Source organism: Ips typographus, linkage group LG4, assembly GCF_016097725.1.
Source record: "Ips typographus isolate SLU linkage group LG4, UJ_Ityp_2.0, whole genome shotgun sequence".
Taxonomy (NCBI): Eukaryota; Metazoa; Arthropoda; class Insecta; order Coleoptera; family Curculionidae; genus Ips; species Ips typographus.
In genome coordinates this window covers 14,066,838-14,087,277 of record NC_138425.1, presented here as the reverse complement: position 1 = coordinate 14,087,277, position 20,440 = coordinate 14,066,838, and the positions used below count along the sequence as shown (strand labels likewise).

Sequence of the window (20,440 nt, the reverse complement as noted above, 5' to 3'; positions counted from 1 at the left end):
GAATTTCTTCAATAAATTTGCCTCTAATTTAAAATCATTTTACTCTAACCTACTAATATACACATTTTCTTCTTTTTTGAAAAGCTCTGTGAGGTAGTACATAATAAAATAGTAACCTTCCTCTGTATTCGATCCCATGAGAATATTCGTCTTTTTGAAATTCTTATTGCTAAGTGCCCTAATTGGAGGTTCGTCCAAGAAAGCTCCATCTATTATAGGAACAAAAGGAAATTCACATATTCCTAATGTTCCCCATTCGTTGTTAACTAAGTCCGTAGGGTCGTGCTTTTTCAGGCATTCGATCACTGCCGGTAGGTTGTTTTTGTCGTGAGGACATTTTACTGCTTCGGCTAATCTCAAACCTCTAAGAATGCTTTCCTCCCTTGATATAACAGCCCATGGAGCAGTGGCACTCCCAGATTCCATTATTGCCTTAGATGAAAAAAGCATGATATTTATACATAAGTGAACTTGCGGACATTTGAAACGCATAATGAAAATATTGTTACGGTTTGGGCCTACTATGCTCGATACTTCCGAACGAGCACTCGATTCGGGACGAGATGCGCCGTAATATCTGGCCGGGCGCATGTTAAAGTAGGCCACAGTTAGAAAGCGACACACCTAGAAGCATCTTCGATGTTCGACGCAAATCGCGAAGCTATTTGTCTAGAACGTGGTTTACCGAATAAAAAAAAAGCGGTTTCAGACGGTAGTAGTAGTAGTGAATTTGGGAACGCGGTAAAGTTTAAATAGTGGAATAATTGTGGAATTGTAGTAGTGTTTTAGTAGCTGAATTAATTATTGTACGGAGTGTTTTGAAGTGTAAATAAATGTATTAATTGTTGAGTTAAATTGACTTTGTGTAAACCAACGGGAAAATCGTAACAATATGAATAACATTAGCATAACATATATGAAAATAGAAAATTTCTTGATGTTTAATTTGTGTAGGTTGGATAAGTTGGTTCTTTTAGTTATTAAATTCTTATTATTATGATAATGTTTGTAAGGTTGCATAAGTACCATAAGGTGATGTGTTATGTGATGTACCAGTAACCTGCATTATAGTTTATGAAAGGAAGGAAATGACAAACAGTCTTCTCCACAATACTTTATTATGACCTTAGATGGTAAGGTCTGCTCAACAAGTTTCGGTCACATAAATGACCATCTTCAGGAGCTCAAATCAGTCGATCAATGTGACTACTGTCTTTTTACAAGGGGAGAGACAGAGAGACCCATGTTATAACGAATTAGTGAATGTAACATAGTTCAATAGGCGAACAAAGCTCATTATGGAGAAAAAACTAACTCTAGCCCATTAAATTAAAAACAAAAAACTTAAAACTAGACCCATTTTAAGGGCTGGGTGAGACCCTATGGGGAAAGGAGAGTTTAAAACTTATACACCATCCGCAGAAGAGGCGATCAAACCTGTTTGATCGCATTGTTGACTAGAATACCGATAACGTCAAATTAGAAGGTGAATTAGAGATGACAAATGTATAAGGTAGATGGAGATATGAGTTTTCGATCAGGGAATGTATTATTGAATATTTCTCGTGTTTGGAGATGTGAACGTCTGCTGTCATCGCATCTGGCCATGAGTAATGTTACTCGTTCTCTTTTATGTAATTGAACCATTTTCTATTCAACTGGTAATGTAACTTGACACTATAAGGCTCATCAGTTTGGTTGGAACTTGGTCTCATTTTAATGACGTCATTGATTTACCTACTGCTGCTGCGTACTTGATAACATGGATTTGATAAACGTCCATGTTGTTTCTATTGCAGAATCTTGGGTGGAGTGACCTCGACCTAACATTTACTGCAAACAAAACATATCCGACTTTTCTGTCTGTGACGAAGAACAAAAAGAGATTGCGATAGATGAAAACTACTGTCTCTCAGTGGATCACAGTGGTAAACCGATAGATAGCGATCAAACCTGTTTGATCGCCTCTTCTGCGGATGGTGTATAAGTTTTAAACTCTCTTTTTCCCATAGGGTCTCACCCAGCCCTTAAAATGGGTCTAGTTTTAAGTTTTTTGTTTTTAATTTAATGGGCTAGAGTTAGTTTTTTCTCCATAATGAGCTTTGTTCGCCTATTGAACTATGTTACATTCACTAATTCGTTATAACATGGGTCTCTCTGTCTCTCCCCTTGTAAAAAGACAGTAGTCACATTGATCGACTGATTTGAGCTCCTGAAGATGGTCATTTATGTGACCGAAACTTGTTGAGCAGACCTTACCATCTAAGGTCATAATAAAGTATTGTGGAGAAGACTGTTTGTCATTTCCTTCCTTTCGTACTCTTGCGACTCCACTAAAAGAATATGGACTACTACTTCTTTCATTATAGTTTATGTTTAAATAAATCTTGTGCAATTGAATGCTGTCTAAGTTAAACCACCCGCACTGCCGAAATCGAATTCTATACTTGTTATTAAGTTGTAAGGCTCAGAGAGTAATAAAGAAAATTTATAAAGGAAAAACTTGACAGTTTTGTCACTTTGTCAAGCTACAAGGCATACCGATTAAAATTAAGTCACACCATTGGGCTTTAAACTTATCATCAATCATATGCATATGGACAACGTATACCATAGTTTGATTCAAAATTTGTCTCAACGCCGTTCACGCAATTCTTCTTGAAATATGGATTTGAATATTCTACAGAGACGACAAAAAAGGGCAAATACTTCCCTCAAAAGTGATGTGACTAAAATGCCCGTATTTATAAACAATGCTTCGCTCGTTCTCAGACTTGAGTCGTACTCAAGTACAGTTTTTTGTTTTATAAACCTAACTTAACCTCTAAGGCGTACTTCTGTCGTGCTTACATCGAGACTTGCTCAAGTTAGGTATTGACCTGACTTGAGCATTGCTTGGTTTCATTTTTGACGTTTCAAGATAAAACTGTCGAAAATTGAAAGTTAGAGGGTTTAAAAACTCAAATCAAAACACAATAAAAAAATCAAAAAGTTTGTGGTTTATTTAGTCAACTTTTCAGGAAATAGATACTGGTGTAAGTATAGTATAGTAACCACAAATTGTTCAAGTATAAACCATATATCTTCAATATAATTAATAATTACAGTATGGCACATGCTGATATAGAGGATACAGATAAATTTTTGGAATACATCAATGATGAAAATATGTTACAAAGCTGGGCCTCCTCCAGTTGCTAGTCGGTGAAATGTTTGTTCTGTGTTTTGTCTTCTTTTTCTACGATATAAAATTATATAGAGCAACCCACATAAACATTTCTATTGATTATCTTACTTCTGTTTTAAATTATTCCACAGTTTCTTACGTTTGACAGCATTCCTGGGCACAGTTATTATAGATCCTTGAGAATTATACTCTGTAGCAATTTCTGTTCATTCTGCTTGTTTTTTTTGTACAGTTGCTGCATCGTTCGTTTGTCCTCCACTAATTTGTGTTTGTCTACTAAATTAGCCAACAAAAGCGTCTCTTTTTGGGTATAGGCTGTTATTTTAGCCATCAAAAAATTTCATTATGATCCTATAGGCATATAGATGGTAAAAATATGTATAAAATTATTGTTGAATACGTACCTCAAGGGAAATAATAAATATTTAAAAAAGAAAACCACCAAAACAAACCAAATTCAAATAACATACAATCAACGCTCAAACAACAACTTCCGCGTTCCAGGTAAATTGCCAAACATTTTTGACATTGGCAATGAAGGTAACACGAAAGTTACTAGAAAATGAAGTTAAAAAATTAAAAATTACTAGCAAAACTATCTTTGGTTATGCTTTGCCGAGAATTACCGAAGTTTTGTTTATAAAACTTGTGTCGTACTCAAGACTCGAGACGTACTTTGCGAAGTTGTAGGTACTTGAGTATGAGATTGAGATTCGTTTATAAATACGGGCATTAGTGACCTATGTGACTGCTACTTTTACTGTATCCTTCTAGTTTGTAGTGTTGTGAACACTGTTGTGAACATAATGTTTCAGTGGTTTTATATTGTATGATGTTAATAAAAAGGCATTTTTTATAGCTGATTATCAATGTTTTTCCCCTAGATCTACAGGGTAAGGTAAGTACTGATATTTAATTAGCTCTATTAGTTAACTTGAACATCATTCACCTACAAGGATACTTGTAAAATGTCTGCTAACCAAAAATAATCTATTTACAAGTAATGTGTAACTCGAGTCCACATTTGATTGGTAAAGGTATGTCCTGTGAAATGGTTGTATTGGATTAGAAGCAAATGGTTTCTCTCTAGAGACTTTCATTCACATTTCGCTTACGTTTGCTAATTTGGAACTCCACAATTATGCAAACAAACATTAGGTTAGTAAAATAAAGTTGTTTTTAGCATAGCTTGTATGGTGAAAGGTTCCCCCACTCACACTCAATCTGTGGAACAATCACTGTTTATGTGGTAAGACCAGTTTTCCTTCCCACCTATTGTACCTAAGCTTTTCACTTGAAGAAAATGTATACTACCGTACCTTGAACTGTGAATAAATAATTAATACACACCTTCAGTGTACAAAGTTTTATTTGGATCAATTGACTGTGTGGAAAGAAGAACACAATTAGAATGTTGTTAATAAACCTAGAATAGGACAGCTCATGTAGATAGCTCAATTCAAAAGTTGGTTTTTCGATTCTTCCTACCCATATACAAAAACTTTTGCCACCTGACTGATAATTTGACTGTTTAAGTCCATATTCTGTTCCTAGAAGGGGTTTCAGCGAGTTTAAGATTCTTCACATTTCAGTCAGATCAAACATTGAGATTTAAGTCAGATATCAACACTGAATCATTTTAAAGAAGTTTTAGTTACAACATTGATGAAGACCCTCGCTGATGATAGTCTATGAAGTTAAGCACATTGAAGCTAAATCACATCACTTTTGAAGGAAGTATTTGGCCCCTTTGTTGTTGTCCCTGTACAGTAGGAAATTTATCTTCAAAGATCTGGCTTCATTGTTCACTGTTTTCATCACTTTAAATCGTTTGGTAGTGTTATAAAGCGGCTTGAGATAAGTGATTCGGTCATCCTCATTTAATATTTGCAAGCAAAACCAGTGTTTTCTTAAATCACTTAGCTACAAAGTAAATAAGTTGAGTAGTAGTTGTAGAGACATTGAATGAGGTTATAAGTTAAGCTATAGAAGAAGAGTTATTCGTTTTACATGACAACAATTTTAATTAAATTGAATTAACTTGTCCAGCTACTGAAAAAGTTATAGACTGTAAATGAGTATCAACTGAAATGTGACAACGAATTTATGCATTGCATAATCTAGTGTTTTGTGATTTCGACAGTAGCAAAAACAGAAGTCACGAACATCTTGCCGGGTTCAGTGTTTTCCTTTTGACCCAAACCCCAAATCAGAGAAAAATAATTAATGGGTTATCGACCCAGCAAGCCTAGTATCTTAAAAACAAAAAAAAATAGAAGAAATTTGACTCGCACATTATCATTATACGTTTCGAATGTCAAGGAGATTAACCAGAATATTTCCCTCATGTGTTAAATGTCCCATATGAGCAGTGCATTTTCACCAGAATGACAGCGATAATTGCATTCTAAAGTGATAATTGCATTTCGATAATTGCACTGTACGTATCTATAACGACTGCATTGTTGTATAGCTTATTGCTAGTACACTAATTGTTGTCCTTGCGCAGTTTTTTGACTTTTTGTAACCAAAAAATGTCAAACGCGATGTCAACAATAAATTAATGAACGATTTGAAACTTGCTCATGGAGCTCCATTGAGCAATCTATAGTGGCAGCAAATCCAAAACATTTTCTTTATTCGGGAAATATTCCCCAAAATTACATTCGTGCCTTAAAAACGACCTGATAATTCTGCGTTCAAACTTGTTATCTTTGCAAACTGCATTCGGTCATTTTCATATTTTTTTCTAAAAAAGCCCTCCACCTTCGGTGTCGGGCTCTTTCGCCAAAAAAATATGAAAATAAACTCATGCAGTTAAGAGATAACAAGTTTTCATGCAAAATTATCGGTAATTTTTATGCACTTGTGCAATTACCCCCGATAATTGCATTCTAAAGTGATAATTGCATTTCGATAATTGCACTGTACGTATCTATAACGACTGCATTGTTGTAGAGCCTATTGCTAGTACACTAATTGTTGTCCTTGCGCAGTTTTTTGACTTTTTATAACCAAACAATGTCAAACCCGATGTCAATAAAAATTAATGAACGGTTTGGAACTTGCTCATTGAGCTCCATTGAGCAATCTATAGTTGCAGCAAAACCAAAACATTTTCTTTATTCGGGAAATATTCCCCAAAATTACATTCGTGCCTTAAAAATGACCTGATAATTCTGCGTTCAAACCTGTTATCTTTGCAAACTGCATTCGGTCATTTTCATATTTTTTTCTAAAAAAGCCCTCCACCTTTGGTGTCGGGCTCTTTCGCCAAAAAAATATGAAAATAAACTCATGCAGTTAAGAGATAACAAGTTTTCACGCAAAATTATCGGTAATTTTTATGCACTTGTGCAATTACCCCCGAATATAGACTATACCTGTGAAAACAAATTTCTTGATAGCGGCGATAGTAAATGAAGCGATACAGATACAGCTCCTGCACTTTCCCCAAATAGAGTGACATTCTGAGGGTTACCGCCAAAAGCAGCCACGTTGTCTCGTATCCACTGCAGTGCCATCAACTGATCAAATAGACCAGCATTGCCGGGCGCATCTGGTGTTCCAAAATAAAGAAATCCTAACGACGCAACACGATACTGCATCGAAATAACTATGACGTTCTCTTCGGAAACCTGTTGAAAAAACATAAAAAAAAACTCTAATTTCAAAAAGGTAAACCAGTATTACTCACCAAAATATTGTGATCATAAACATCCAAGGTATTGGTACCCGAGTAAAAACCTCCACCAAATACCCACACCATAACGGCAGCGTTAGTAGGCCTAGGTCGTGGTACCACGACGTTAATGTATAGGCAGTCCTCGCTTAAAGGAGTGTTGGGGTTCCAAATTTGAGCTCCTATGTTACAAATGTAAATGTTCATGGTTGTGTTACTATTATTGTAGTATCGCTTGATTTTACTAAATACGCAAATTCGCTCATACAGAATGTTGAAGCTAAGGGTGCATAGCAGGAGCTGGTGCAACAATAACATGGGTATTTCCGAATTTTGATAACTTCGCATCGCTACTATTTCTAAACTCTATTGAAATTCAAACTTACCAGAAAAGTCGCCGAACAGTGTATCTATTATTTGAACACATGAGTTCGGATGCTTTGTTGCGTTCAACACACCTTCCCACTTTTCGAATGGTCGAGGATGTCTAAACCTCAAGTTACCAACTGGCTTCTGAGCATAAGGAATGCCCAACCAGGCGTCAACCTAAAATAGCACTGTTTGACTGTTCATTTTATCACATTTTTAGTATAATACCTTTTTTCCAGTGGCCGCTGTTAAAGTAACGCCTCTTACTTTTCCTTTGGTAGTTCTAATTATTAGAGGATCCTCGTTAGACGCCGATAATCGATCAAAGTCACGCTTTTCATCAGGAGCGTCCCTACAATAATGAATATGTATTTCCCTTATTGAAATTGATTATGTAGTACAAAAAACCTTCTGAACTCTTCTGAATCTTTATGAGGATCGAAGGGATCTCTCCTAGTATTGGCCCCCTGTTGTGATATAAGAGGTTCTGCTCGAGGACTCTCGATGGGGACGGATCGGTGACGCCCTCGACGTGGCAATGGGGTAGCTGGGTTGACCACGGCAAGTAGAAGCCCCATTAGGGACCAACAGTCCCAGCGCATGTCCGGTGGTGGGCTAGCCGGACCAAGCCGGATCTAGAAAGATAAGATTTATTAATTTTTTTTTCTTTAAACTCTTTGTATGCACAAGATGACATGCAGATGTGGTAAAAGAAAAACCGACCATAGGAAACCCGTGTAACGGACAAAGAAACATTGATAATTGCATGCGCGATACAAAGACAGAAAACATAAGTAGCCGAAAATTTTGGTGCGATGTTGCCAAAAGTTCCTGTGTAGTTCGGTTTATGCGAACACAAATTATTAGTTTTTCGTTCAGTAGTCAGAGTTGTTGCGACAACTGTCTAATTTACTAATTTCAATTTTTGAACCTGCGAAATACAAAAACCTAAAATAACCTCAAAATGAAACTAAACAGTAAACAGTAAAATATAATACAAAACAAAAAAACACACACAGTTTTCTCAACATGTTTCGGGCCTATATAAAGAACCCATCTTCAGGAACTTACATTATATGGCCACCTAATTAGTAATGTTTTTAATGTTTTAGGGCGTTAACATGGGTTGACTTGTTTTACCTTTCTAAAAAGACATTTACCTGCAATTTACCATCTAGTGTAACCTCCTGAAGATGTATTCATCATAGACCCGAAACATGTTAAGCGCGCCCTTTGCCTACCAAAAGGGTTGAATAAAAATTTGTGGAGAAAACTGGGTGTCTTTTTTGATTTTCTAATGTTACGGTTTGGGCCTACAATGCTCGATACTTCCGAACGAGCACTCGATTCGGGATGAAATCGATGCGCCGCAATATCTGGCCGGGAGCGTGTTAAAGTAGGCCACCGTTAGATAGCGACACACCTAGAAGCATCTTCGATGTTCGAAGCAAATCGCGAAGCGATTTGTCTAGAACGTGGTTTACCGATTATAAAAGAAGCGGTCTCGACGGAGGGAGTAGTGAATTTGGAAACGCGGTAAAGTTTAAATAGTGGAATAATTGTGGAATTGTAGTAGTGTTTTTAGTAGCTGAATTAATTATTGTACGGAGTGTTTTGAATTGTAAGTGTTGAGTTAAAATGACTTTGTGGGGGGAAAATCGTAATACTATTTTCTACACATCCACTGAGAGATTATGGACTTATGGATTCCAGGGTTCACTGGAATAAACAACATTCACAAATTCTGATTAAAAAACACTGCCTGACTTTTGATATTTAACATTATTGTTATTTTTTTTTTAAGAAATCTTTGTGTGCTCTGACTCTGAGAGAAGCTAAAAACTTGATGATGAAAACGATTAATAAATAACATTGCGGCAAAAACTTGGTTTTTATTTTATTTTTTTTGTAAGAATGACAAACATGGGCCACTTGGACAATTAAAAATTAGACATTTCATGTTTTCCATTTTGGTGGTAACGAAAGGATGCTTATTTCCCTTTCTATCAAAGTCGTTAATTATGGCATAACTATTATTCCACTTGATACAACATTCAACTAAATGAGATGAAAAGCTGTTAGCTCTATTCTAAACTTACATATTATACTAATATTAGTTAATGGAGTCAATTTAAATCTAAAGTAATCGAACTTACGTGATAACTGTCAACACGATGCCGAGATAGGAGGCATAGTTTTCACTTTTAGACGAGTCTTTGGATTACCCCTTATATGAGCTTCTGGACATCTAAAAAAAGACTAAAGTTATTTCAATTTGAATTAGGTTTAATTTATCTACTTGTTAAAAGATATTCGAAAAAGTAATGAGTACTAGGTGTTTACATTTTTTGAACTACTCTGTAACTTATTAGCAAACAATCAACATGGGGCAGATCCACAAACACAGCCGGATTCCAATTCATCAAAACTGCTGTGGATAACTTAGAACAGAAATATATTGTTTTAGACATTTTTCTGGATTGCAACAAGGCATACTTAACGTATTAAATTTTAATTAATTACGTATAATTAACGTACGTTCTCACTTATAGAGTTGAGTACAAGTGTCACCAGATGTGGCACAACAGCTATCACCTCTAGCATCCAATTGATTATATTGGAATGAAGGTTTTGTTCTTTGGTTACCAAGCCTCTCTGATGAGCCATAATACGGAGAAACCGGTGAGAAGAATTGGGATTAAATAAACAAAAAACAAAACCTCTCACTCATTTTTAACCAATCATATTGGTGTTCACAAAACACATAGTTTTCCTCTTCTTCTTCAGCTGCGTGTCATGTTTGCGATCACATTTGTCCACTCTTCCTTATATGCATTAGTTCTTGCATTGTCCTCAGTCCTGTTCACGGTCTAACGTTGCGGAGCCATGACATCTTTTTCTGCCGATTCCTCTCTTTCCCTCAATCTTCCCCTCAATTATCAATTGCAGGAATTGTACCTCTCGTTGCATTACGTGGCCCAGATATGCTGTTTTTCGACGTGTGAACAGTTCGCGGCCTTTATTGATTATTCTCAAGACTTCATCGTGGGTTCTTCTTGCAGTCCATGGAATCTTCAGTACACGCCTATAGACCCACATCTCGAATGCTTCCAGGTTGTTCATAGTGCTCACCTTCAGTGTCCACCCCTTCATGCCATAAAGCAACACTATCCAGACATAGCATTTGACAAATCTAATTCTCAAGCCAAGATCGAAATTAGTTTTGGTGAGCACGTTTTAGAATTTCATGCGCACTGCGGGCATTTTCAATCCGGCAATGATTCCCAAATTTTCACAAACAGTCACGTTCCTAGATATTTACAATATATTGGTTGATTCTCATATGTTAGGCTTGAGTTTTGAAATTCTTGTGGCTTTCGAGTAATTATCATGAATTTAGTCTTCTTGGTGTTGATATTGAGGCCCATGTTCTTACTGCATTCACTGACAGTCCCAAGCATATCCCGCAAATCCTCCATGTTATCTGCAATTAAGACTGTGTCGTCCGCATAACGAATATTGTTGACCCATACACCATTCACCTTAACGCCCACGTTGCGTTCTTCTAGGGTTTCCTGAAAGATGGCTTCGGAATATAAATTGAAGAGACCTACTTTTAATGACCCATATTTACTTTGCAGGTCGGTTTGTCAAAGAAATTCTGTTTTTAATTTAACTCGAATAATTCTGATAATTACAACAGAATTCATCACATCAAGCCTTTAGGCACTGTGGAAAATTTTAAATCGATTCAAAGTATTGATATCTGAAAAACGTTGTTAAACTGGCCACACACAACCTACATTAGAATTGGCTAAATAGGTAAATAATTAGGAAGGTACCTTTAGTAATAATAAGTAAACTAAGTAACTATTCAAATGAATTTGTAGGCGAATCACAGTTGCAATAGTGGACAAGACTTGTGGAAATACCACTTTGTAATGCTAATTTTGCATCAGTTTGTTTTGGATTGTACACCGAAAGGAAGCACACAGGCTTCAACTTAGAACGGAACTTTATTCGTTACTTAGTACAGCTTGTCACGACCTGGAGGGCGTCCTCTCTTCCTTTTTTTTCCTCATTTCTTCACTCGCCGGTTCCTTGTATGGTGTCAATGTAGCAAATATTTGGTCTGGTTGATCCATGGGTGCTACGATATAAGTGGTAGGTGATACTATCTTCTGGATGCGGTAACGACCATCTCGTCTCGGAGCAAACTTCGATGTATACTGCTTACTAGCGTTTAATAGAACTCTCTACCAAAACCTTTTCACTCACATTGAAAGCACTGTCTCGTCTGCCTTCATTCTTCAGGTTAGTTCGTCGCTCCTGGTTCTTTTCATGTGACTCTGGTGGTTTGCATAGTCAAGAGGTGACTTGTGGCACAAAATTTTCATTTTGTATGATTGCTCATGAGTCACGTTGAACATCATCGGGTGAGCATAGCTCTCGACCAAAGGTGAGATAAGCGGGGCTATATCCTGTCGATTCACACTTCGCTGTGTTCATAGCAAATCGGATTGATGGTATTTTCTCGTTCCAGACATCAGTGTGGTCACTAGTTGGGATCATATCTCTGTTTTTGCGCTCGACTGGGTTTGATTCGGGATGATACACCGGTGTTAGGCACTGCTTGAATCCTAGTACATGTGCAACTTGTTGCATAACAGCCGTCATGAATTGCCCTCCTTATCGCTTATGACCTTACGGGGGACGCCATTATTACTATTTCGTCGATTAAGCAATGGGCACATGCTTCAGCTGTCGTGGTCTTTAAAGGGAAGATCTCGGTCCATCTACTCGTAGTGTCCTCAATTATAAAAATCCATCACTGTCCTGTTGTCACCAAACGAGTCGATTGCAATTGTGTGTTTCAGCTCAATACATAACACAACATAACTGATTTTTAAAAGGGATTTTTTGGAATCACTCATATCTTAGATGTCTTTTACATGATGTGATGACGTCTCTTGAACAAGTATTATTAATTGTTCTGTTGCATTTCTCTCGTTGCTTTTCAGTCATTACGACAGTTCTGATTTATCCTATATTACACGCACATAATAAGTTAATTTAATATGTATTACATCAGGGACTACAAAAATCTAATTATATTAAAGTGCAATAAAACTCGCATGTCTAACAACACAGTGGTGCTAATATTCCGGATCAGATTCTTTTCTGTGCTGTGCGAATACCTCACGCGATCCAAAGTGCATTTGCTCCGATTTGCAATGCTTCACGCCATGCTCTGCTTATTGTAGATTTTTATCGGCTGGTTATTTAATTAAATACGTTGCTAGTCGATAGGATTTTGTGATTACTATAGAATGTCAAACTTAAAACTTAAAACAAAACGATGTAACTATAAATAACCCAACGATTTTGAACTTAAATTAACTAAACTATGAATCCGTTGGAATTATTTTTATTAAATCCAATAAAGACGTTTCTTGTCATTTTTCTGGTACATCCAAGTCATCTTATGATTCTGATCAATTGAAAAAATTTTGTTTGGTTGAAGAGAATGTATCAAAAAAATTCTAAAGAAAATTAATTTACTAGATCAGCAAATGGACAATTTATAGTGAAAATACCTGGGAAATCAAATAAATATAATATTGGTGATTCAATGCTATTAGCAACTAAACGTTTAATAAATTTGGAAGATAGGTTTAACAAAAATCCAGAATGTACACATAAATGTAAATAATTTATGACTGAGTATTTAAAATTAAATCACATGACCTTGACTAATTCTTTGTATTGTGATAATTTTCCATTTTATTTTTTACCACATCATGGTGTAATGAGACAAAGTAGTTTAACAATAAAATAGCAGCAACCAATAATGGCATTGCTCTTAACGATCTTCAATACTGTTACGGTTTTCCTGTGGGTTTACACAAAGTCAATTTAACTCAATAATTAAAAAAATTATTTACACTTCAAAACACTTTGTACAATAATTAATTCAGCTACTAAAAACACTACTACCATTCCACAATTATTCCACTATTTAAACTTTACCGCGTTCCCAAATTCACTACTACTCCTACCTTCTGAAACCGCTTCTTTTATATTCGATAAACCACGTTCTAGAAAAATCGCTTTGCGATTTGCGTCGAACATCCAAGATACTTCTAGTTGTGTCGCTTTCTAACTGTGGCCTACTTTAACACGCGCCCGGCCAGATATTGCAGCGCATCAATTCCATCCCGAATCGAGTGCTCGTTAAAAAAAAAGCGAGCATAGTAGGCCCAAACCGTAACACTGTCCCCCTCTTAAAGCTGATCATCCTGATCCGCTTCATCTAGTCCCTGGTATTTCTTGAGTCTGTCAGGATGGACAATTTTCATCTTGCCTTTGGGGCTGCGTTGGATTCTGTACACGACGTCGTTTAACCTTTTTACCACATTGTAAGGTCCCTCCCAGTGACGTTGCCATCTTTGACTAAATACTTTGTTCCTCCTGGGTTGAAACATCCACACAGCATCACCTTCCTTATAATTGCCACTAGCTGGTCTGTGGTCCAGTGTCATCTTCATACGGTCGTTGTTTGGTTTCATCTTCTCTTTCTCAAGTTTCTGAATTGTGCTGGATCCCTTCTGTAACGAACACTGGTCACACCGTTTACACCATTCCTCAACGTCCTTTCTGAAGTTAATCCAGTAAAATCGATCTCTTATTCTAGCCAAAGTCTGGTTTACTCCAAAGTGTCCTACTCCGCGACTGTCATGTAGTTCTCGCTGCACATTCTCTTTGCAGGAATTGGGCACTATTGTTTGGTAAACAAAGCGTTTTCCGTCTGGACTTTCCCATTTGCGAGTAATTAAGTCACCTCGCAGTCGAAGCGAATTCCACTGCACCCAGTAACCCCTTACTGTTGGTCCATATCTGGAAATCTGTTGCCAATTCGGTTTCAAATCCTTCTCCAACCATCTTCTGATTACTTTCAAATCAGAGTATGAGCGCTGTCCGTTTATTATGTCTTCCTTAGAAACGCTGCTCTTCATTCTTTTTGTAGCCTCTTTATCTGTTACCTTCGCGATTTGACCAATCCTCCAACTTCATATCGCGGTAAATGTCCTTCCGTGTTCTTCATTTTCTGCTCCTGGTTACGCCAGTTCTGCGTGGTCGGTAAACGAGACTGCTGTCTGCAATTCCAGCGGAAATGTCCTTTACGTCCACAATTATAACACGTAATGTTTCTTTTAGCAGAGGAGTTCCGGTGATTTGTTCTGATGTCCTGATTTCGTCGACACTGTGGGTTTGGAGGTCAAGACCGCTGTCTGCAATTCCTTCTATAGTGTCCTTTGCGTCCACATCGATAACATTCCACTCTAGTGATAGGACGTGATCGTTCTAACTGTGTGGACTGACCATTTCCTAATGCTGCCATTTGTTGCACTAATTGGCCGAACATTGATTTAATTTCATTCATTGATGTAGCAAACATGATTGACTGGCGGTACTCTCTCCTCTTGAATAGTCTCTGGTTTTAAGTCATTGCACGCAACTTCAACTTCCAGCGCTCGAACCAGTAATTCGCTGCTGTTGCTCCCTTTGAACATCTTCAGCATTTTCTTTACCTCCGGATGTCGAATCCGTTCTACAAAATACTGTGCCACAAATTCTTCTTGGATTTCCTCCGGGACGGCTGGGTAAGCCAGATGCACAAGGCGACGAATTTCTGCCTCAAACTCTTGTAGATTTTCACCAGTTTGTTTCACTTTCACTCCTTTCACTTCACTCCTTCATAGTTGCTTCGTTGGGCGATAGGCAGAGTCTGTAACAGCTCCAATGCAGGTCCTCGTAGTGCCACTACTAATGCTACAGCCATTTCCTCGTTACTCCATCTATTTGCATTTGCAGCGGCCTCAAATTGGAGTTGGTACGTTGCCCATGAAGTTTGACCGTCGTATGTGCGAGGCTTGATCTTGTTGAGCCCGTTTCCGGTGATCACTGTAGAGCTGACTCCTCTGCTGTCAATTTTCGGCTCTAAGTCGCGTAGCTTTATCTCGACATCATTCTGAATTTTATTAATGTCCTCCCGAACATCATTTAATTTTAGCTGAACGTCATACTCCATCTTTTTGAGACTATGGGTTACATACTCTTGGATGTCTGTCTTGGTCCCCGCTAGAACGTCCAATATTTCTACGTTACGCTTTTCTTGCCGCTCTCCTTGTTTTGTTTAAGCATTTCCATAATAGCTGCAAGTTGGGTATCCAAGTTTGCACTTTGTCGTCTTGTTATTGGCATAAAATAAATTTAACACACCACTGTTCTGAAAATCTCTAGTCCGGTTCTGAATACAAGTCTCTAAGCCGAAGTTTAGTTCAAATTCACGTCGCACTAAAGTCTGATCGCACTTCTGACACCAATTGTTACGGTTTTCCCGTGGGTTTACACAAAGTCAATTTAACTCAACAATTAATAAATTTATTTACATTTCAAAACACTCCGTACAATAATTAATTCAGCTACTAAAAACACTACTACAATTCCACAATTATTCCACTATTTAAATTTACCGCGTTCCCAAATTCACTACTACTCCTAACGTCTGAGACCGCTTCTTTTATATTCGGTAAACCACGTTCTAGACAAATCGCTTCGCGATTTGCGTCGAACATCCAAGATGCTTCCAGGTGTGTCGCTTTCTAACTGTGGCCTACTTTAACACGCGCCCGGCCAGATATGCAGCGCATCAATTCCATCCCGAATCGAGTGCTCGTTCAGATGTATCGAGCATAGTAGGTCCAAACCGTAACAATACTCTGAACCAGCTATTCAAAATAATATTTTAGATGGTTTACTTCGATTTAGACAACATGCCATTGTAGTGGTTTCTGATATAGAAAATATGTACCGAATGGTTTTAGTACATTCAGAGGATCGTCATATGCAGCAAATATTGTGGAGAAATGATCCATCTCAACCAATTTCGACTTGTCACTTAAATACGGCGACGTATGGCATAAGTGGTGCTCCATATTTAGCAATGCGCAGTGTTAGACAGTTGGTATTTGAAAATGAAAAATATTACCCTATTGCGTCGCAAATTATACTAAAGAAGTTTTATGTCGATGACCTGATAAGAAATGGAGTTCAAAATAGTGATCAAATTTTAAATCATTTTAAAGATAATTCTGATCCCTTTAGGTTTCAAAATTTAGGTGATTATGAAACAATTAGTAGATTAGATACTGTTCTCGCGGTCTGAGTTTACCCGTGCGTCATCCCCCTGTGATTTAGAAGTAGACATGCATTATTGACTTCATCCTTGTCTATTGTTCACTTTCAGAAAGGGTAAATATCTAACTGAATGTCTTCCAAAAAAAACATTTACTGATTAGCGCTTCTATTTCAGTCATTGTCAGTTTGACAACCATCGAAATTTATTTGATTTGTTTACTATTAATTCTTTTCCGTTTCTTTGCGTTGTTAATCATTTATAAAGTTTTCTATTTACCCCACCACCACAGTTCTTTTAAGAGCTATTGTTTCTACGCTTTTAACATACTGTAAGTACTTTCATAATATTATTATTAGTATTTTTATTTTTTTTATGTCGGCTGTCACGATCTAACCAAAATTGGCACAATTACTAACCTGTTTTGAAAAAAAAAGTGGTAGTGTCTATTATGATTTTTATTTAGCCATTTGGTTTTTCCTAAATTCGGAATTACTTACTATTACAGTATTTTTTTAGAAAATGCCTGGAAAAATTCTCTACAGACAAGCCCAGCAGTTAATTCTTAATCTTTGTGAATATTTTGAATTGGAAAAAACTAATGGAGGACCTTTAGAAGCTTTATCATCTGTTCAGGAAGAAAATAAGAAATTTTAAGACCTTACATATTCTTACTGACGTATTTTTTGATACTCGAAGGTTGCAGCTGCTTTAAAAATTTCCCGCAAAACTGTTTATTCGATTCCGGAAAAGCAAGCAAGTAATCTCACCTAGAAAACCTAAATTGAGACGTTATCGACGGGTCAAGACTACTGATTTATCTGAAAGCACTAAAATAGATGTTCGAAATACATTATATGATATGTACAACAATAGTATGTTAATAATAGTAAAATATATCTACTTTTGTAAGAAACATCTATTAACATTTCATTGTTTCCAGAGACTGAGATTTTTGGGTTGCATTATAGATTTTTCATAAAAATTTCTTCAAACATATTAATAATAAAGTCATCGAAAAAATAAAATAAGCGTCTAAAATGTTTTCCAGCGGGTTTAAAATAAAATAAGTGGATTATTGCAACCTGAAAATGAAATATGAGATACTACAGCATCACTCAGAATGTCTTATTGAATTTTTAATTTGTTGTATTTATTTTAGAGAAACATGTAACCATCCAGAACCTAAATCAAGAACTTAAAGTTAAAGAAATACTACATATTGGTGATACATCTCTGCGAATTTTGGTAAATAAATTCGGTTTCAAATTTAGACGGAATTCTATGATCCAAACGGAGACTTCTCATAAATAATAAATGTTATTTCGGTCAAGATATTTTTGATTTGCTTTGGCATAAGGTTGTTTTAGTGCAAATTTGCAGCCAAAGATCTCTACTTTCTGACTGACAATACACGCAAAATTTTAAACCTGACGAAGCTTTAGACACGCCCTTTTCTATAATATGAACACAACAGGTTTGTTGACGAAAACTTGATTTGATTCATATGATTATAAATGACGTAGCCTTCGTGACGCACGGGTAAACTCACTCCGCGAGAACAGTACATTTTCTTTCCATGTTGATGACATTACTTTACCAAAAAAGTCACTTCAACTCACACAAGAGATTTATGTTATCAGTAATAGCTAAAATATACGATCCATTGGGTTTAACCGGTTGTTGTATAATAATAGCCAAAATTATACAGAGGGACAGTGAAGTTCCTACTGAATTGTGTTAGCAATGGAAAGCATTTCAATCGTTTACAAATTCTAAGGCTGGTTTTATGTGATGATACAGTTTTGATTGAGCTTCATGGTTTGGTAATGCCTCAAAAAATGCTTATTGTCTACTGTTTATATAAGATTTAAGTATTAATTCAACGGGTCAAATAAGTGTTAAATTATTTTGTGCTAAAACCAAGGTAGCTCCTGTAAAGGTATTGTCAATTCCACGACTTGAATTATGCGGTTGTTTATTACTTGTTCGGTTGATGAGAACTCTGACACATGACTTGATTGACCTTCCTGAAGAGAAAAAGAAAAAACAAGTTTTAGCCTGTATCGCACATGAGAATTCTGCCACAGCGTTTCTAACAAATGTTTACCATCTACAAATCGATTATTGTCATTAACACCATTTTTGGATGATCAAAGATTACTAAGTATTGGTGTTCGTCTTAACAATTCTTCCTTCACTTGTAATGAAAAACATCCATTATTATTGGATCAACATGAAAAAAAAATGATAGTTGTGTGCAACATCTGGTGACATCTGTACTCAACTCTATGAGTTAGAAAGTACAGATGGCGTTCCAAAATCTAGGAACAGCACCATTAATGCCGCATCATTCGGTAAACACCGATCTGATTGGTTGAAAATGGTGAGGTTTTGTTTTTTGTTTATCAATCCCAATCCTCTGACCGGTTTCGCCGTATTACGGCTCATCAGAGAGGCTATAGGGCTTGATAACCAAAGAACAAAACCTTCGTTCCAGTATAGTCAACTGGATGCCAGAAATGATAGTTGTGTGCAACATGATGATGCGAATGATGCGGCATTAATGGTGCTGTTCCTAGATTTTGGAACGCCATCTGTACTTTCTAACTCATAGAGTTGAGTACAGATGTCACCAGATGTTGCACACAACTATCATTTCTGGCATCCAGTTGACTATACTGGAACGAAGGTTTTGTTCTTTGGTTATCAAGCCCTATAGCCTCTCTGATGAGCCGTAATACGGCGAAACCGGTCAGAGGATTGGGATTGATAAGCAAAAAACAAAACCTCACCATTTTCATGAAAAAAAAACTTTTAAAGCTTACATTTGTTTATTTATCTGTTTCTCAACCAAAGCAGTTCATTTAGAACTGATAAGCTCACTGACTACTGAATCTTGTTCTAGTGTTAGTCAATTATTCAACGCTTAGAACTCAGGTGAGGGCATAATTTTTTATAATGCCTGTAAAGTAACATTTAAAGGGAAAATGATTAGAGCAACAATTGTCTCAAACATCAGCATCAGTTACTAGGATTGACAAATGAAAATTCGTTGTTGCCAATGATATCATGTAAATTTGGCAACGCTGGAATCACGAAAATATTCTAAATGTATTCCTTATGACTATATTGTTACGGTTTGGGCCTACTATGCTCGATACTTCCGAACGAGCACTCGACTCAGCCTCTGATTTGAAAGTAATCAGAAGATGGTTGGAGAAGGATTTGAAACCGGATTGGCAACAGATTTCCAGATATGGACCAACAGTAAGGGGTTACTGGTTGCAGTAGAATTCGCTTCGACTGCGAGATGACTTAATTACTCGCAAATGGGAAAGTCCAGACGGAAAACGCTTTGTTCACCAAACAATAGTGCCCAATTCCTGCAAAGAGAATGTGCTGCGAGAACTACATGACAGTCACGGAGGGGGACACTTTGGAGTAAACCAGACATTGGCTAGAATAAGAGATTGATTTTACTGGATTAACTTCAGAAAGGACGTTGAGGAATGGTGTAAACGGTGTGACCAGTGTTCGTTACAGAAGGGATCAAGCACAATTCAGGAACTTGAGAGAGAGAAGATAAAACCGAACAACGACCGTATGAAGATGACACTGGACCACAGACCAGCTGGTGGCAATTATAAGGAAGGTGATGCTGTGTGGATGTTTCAACCCAGGAGGAGCAAAGGATTAAGTCAAAGATAGCAACGACACTGGGAGGGGCCTTACAATGTGGTAAAAACGTTAAACGACGTCGCGTACAGAGTCCAACGCAGCCCCAAAGGCAAGATGAAAATTGTCCATCTGGACTTACTCAAGAAATACCAGGCATTAGATGAAGCGGATCGGGACGATCAGCTTTAAGAGGGGGCAGTGTTACGGTTTGGGCCCACTATGCTCGATACTTCTAAACGAGCACTCGATTCGGGATGGAATCAATGCGCCGCAATATCTGGCCTGGCGCGTGTTAAAGTAAGCCACAGTTAGGAAGCGACAC

The 20,440-nt window shown here is 37.1% G+C and overlaps 1 protein-coding gene and 2 long non-coding RNA genes across 4 annotated transcripts in view; 1 reads left to right on the top strand and 2 right to left on the bottom strand.

Annotated features, from left to right (window-relative positions):
• Window positions 1-20,440, bottom strand: part of LOC145728409 (acetylcholinesterase-like) — a 63,521-nt gene that overhangs the window by 11,717 nt on the left and 31,364 nt on the right. The window contains exons 2-8 of the mRNA XM_081978627.1: window positions 9,395-9,486; window positions 7,647-7,873; window positions 7,467-7,590; window positions 7,256-7,415; window positions 6,885-7,051; window positions 6,571-6,825; window positions 50-432 (exon numbers count right to left, since the gene is read on the bottom strand). Of these exons, the coding sequence (XP_081834753.1) occupies window positions 50-432; window positions 6,571-6,825; window positions 6,885-7,051; window positions 7,256-7,415; window positions 7,467-7,590; window positions 7,647-7,840 (1,283 nt within the window). The 5' untranslated portion in view covers window positions 7,841-7,873; window positions 9,395-9,486. The remainder of the gene's footprint in view (window positions 1-49; window positions 433-6,570; window positions 6,826-6,884; window positions 7,052-7,255; window positions 7,416-7,466; window positions 7,591-7,646; window positions 7,874-9,394; window positions 9,487-20,440) is intronic.
• Window positions 1,953-6,546, bottom strand: LOC145728412 (uncharacterized). 2 transcript variants are annotated; one of them, XR_014178086.1, is made up of 3 exons: window positions 3,592-6,546; window positions 3,296-3,538; window positions 1,953-3,238 (listed from the first exon to the last, which is right to left on the bottom strand). It is a non-coding gene; the product is annotated as an uncharacterized LOC145728412 (long non-coding RNA). The 2 variants fall into 2 exon arrangements; XR_014178085.1 differs by having other exon boundaries at window positions 3,296-6,546.
• Window positions 16,437-17,155, top strand: LOC145727914 (uncharacterized). The gene is made up of 2 exons (XR_014177954.1): window positions 16,437-16,768; window positions 16,957-17,155. It is a non-coding gene; the product is annotated as an uncharacterized LOC145727914 (long non-coding RNA).